Source organism: Etheostoma spectabile, chromosome 15 (assembly GCF_008692095.1).
Source record: "Etheostoma spectabile isolate EspeVRDwgs_2016 chromosome 15, UIUC_Espe_1.0, whole genome shotgun sequence".
NCBI classification, from domain to species: Eukaryota; Metazoa; Chordata; class Actinopteri; order Perciformes; family Percidae; genus Etheostoma; species Etheostoma spectabile.
In genome coordinates, this window is record NC_045747.1 from 30,565,592 (window position 1) to 30,567,827 (window position 2,236).

A 2,236-nucleotide genomic window follows, 5' to 3' on the forward strand; every position below is an offset into this window, starting at 1 on the left:
GTAACTGAAATGGGATAATTCCTTCAACTATGACATGAAGAAGATCCGGCGAGAGACCCAATTATTGGCGGAAAGTAGCCTTTTCTTTAAACATCAGGTACACATCAGTGTCCCCATTTCAAGTCTATAAGTAACCAGTCTGTCAATATCTTACAGGCAAGAGTCCAAAAAACAGGCTGGCAACAAAGGTCCATCCTTCTTTGTCCTCTTATCCGGTATCGGGTCGCGGGGGCAACAGCTCCAGCAGGGGACCCCAAACTTCTCTTTCCGACCCGCATTAACCAGCTCCGACTGGGGGATCCCGAGGCGTTCCCAGGCCAGGTTGGAGATATAATCCCTCCACCTAGTCCTGGGTCTTCCCCGAGGCCTCCTCCCAACTGAAAATAGCAGGAAAGGAATTATTTTGAATTTTTTTTATTTTACACTCTAGATTCAAAATGTTAATAAGCGAGCTTAAAGGTGATTTTAGTACCTTGGACAGAGTGAGGGTAGCTGGCTGTGTCCCCCATTTCAAGTCTATAAGTAACCAGTCTGTCAACAACTTACAGCCAAGAGTCCAAAAAACAGGCTGGTAACAAAGGTCCATCCAAAATCCATGAATATAAAAGAAGAAAAACCCAGTAAACAGAAAACCCCAAACCAGATTGTTGATAGCAAAAATGCATTTAAGGATGCAACCCAGCCCAGTCTCAGCACATTTCAGAAGACATACAGCCACACTGTGACAAAGACAGATTTTGCAGATTTATTAAATGCTTGAGATTTGAACCGAAGGGATGTTGAAAGCCATGCATAAGAAAGTTCACATAATCTTATAAAGCCTACAAGTCAATAAATGTTACACGTGAAATCACAGTAGAAATGCATCATCTGCTACTACAGTTATTACATATTACAGTTTCTATAACACAAAAGCAGCGGCATGTGTTATGTTGTATAGCAATATAGACATTCTAAGCATGTATTTCTAATTCTTAATGCTTGGGAAATAAATAAAGCAAAGTTACCATACTTTAAGTTAAGATTAACTATGTATTAGCCATCGACACATAATGAGTCATAATTTCAGCAACAAAAACAAGCAGAATAGGCTGCAGGAGAAACTACTTCCTTCCCCACTCTCTTATTTTAGTTGTCTTTCACTTCCACGTTTATAACAGCTTCACTAAGGTCTGTCATTGTTGCCACGATGGTGACTCGATCCCCCTTATAAGTGAGACTGGGGCCCTTGGCTTCACCTCGGACAAAGGTGGTTGATGGATTGTATAACATCTCATAATAAAGATCATAATTACATTCTTGGCTCTTGTCAAAGATCCCCACGGCATACACGTTAGAGTACAGGTTATAGTCGTAGGGCACCGAGAACATGACAGCTATTTGGACAGTGGAGTCCTGGAGTTCATAAGTCAGGATGCCGACAGATCCTTTAGCAGTGTAGGGAGTCTTGGTGAACAGTGCACTGCCAGATGAATGTGGGCCAATCCGTGGTGATGGAGTTTGAGTGCAGCTCCCACTATCTGTGTATTGACTAGAAACCCCAGAATAAATATTAAAGAATTGTATGTATTTATTGAAATCATATTTAAATGAAATGGCCAAACAAATAAAATAGTAAATTGCATTTACCAGGGGTTAAGGAGGGTGTTCTCAGACCCGATATTTATAATGGTGATGTAACACTGACGCCAGGTACTCCATCCAATGGTGTCATGGCCAACTGAAATCACTGCATCAGTATCAGCAGATGCTGTCTCCTCATGGGCTGCAGTCTTTTCTGAATCAGACATGATGGCTGTGTGGTGTGCAACAAGACGACCTGTTCAGACAGGGAGACACAAAGCCAACCCTTCATTTGTGTTCATAAAAGTTTCTGCTATTGGATGAAAGAGTTCAAGAGAAATTCAGGTCCATAAAGCTATGCTTACCTCGAATGAATGCTTCTGCAAGCTCAGTCTGTCAGGATTTTAGGTCTTTTCCCTATAAAGGCTAAGAGAATAACTGTGGGCTGAAGCTTATTGTGTAGGTCCCTTCTTCCAAAGAAAAGCCCCTCCTTAGTCTTATGACAGTCAAAATGAAAGTGAAAGAAGAGTGTTATTCAGCAAATATTCAATGTGTCAGCCTTTTAACAAAAAGGAAACTGTCCCAGAAAAAATGTAACAATTTGGTTTTAATTCAATTCAATTCAATTTTATTGATATAGCGCTAAATCAAAACAACAGTTATCTCATTGCGC

At 40.7% G+C, this 2,236-nt stretch overlaps 1 protein-coding gene across 1 annotated transcript; it reads right to left on the reverse strand.

The window, feature by feature from the left end:
- Positions 1–733: 733 nt before the first annotated feature.
- Positions 734–2,106, reverse strand: LOC116703000 (bryoporin). Its single transcript, XM_032537571.1, has 3 exons — positions 1,929–2,106; positions 1,630–1,819; positions 734–1,531 (listed from the first exon to the last, which is right to left on the reverse strand). Exons 2-3 carry the CDS (start codon positions 1,788–1,790, stop codon positions 1,129–1,131), a joined length of 564 nt encoding a protein of 187 aa, XP_032393462.1. The 5' UTR covers positions 1,791–1,819; positions 1,929–2,106; the 3' UTR covers positions 734–1,128.
- Positions 2,107–2,236: the final 130 nt, after the last annotated feature.

What these genes read in the sequence shown, in the direction of transcription:
- LOC116703000 (XM_032537571.1), bottom strand. Translation starts at nt 1,790, where the DNA reads ATGTCTGATTCAGAAAAGACTGCAGCCCATGAGGAGACAGCATCTGCT. An exon ending in AACACCCTCCTTAACCCCTG is followed by an intron (nt 1,532 to 1,629) that starts GTAAATGCAATT and finishes TGGGGTTTCTAG; the next exon opens with TCAATACACAGATAGTGGGA.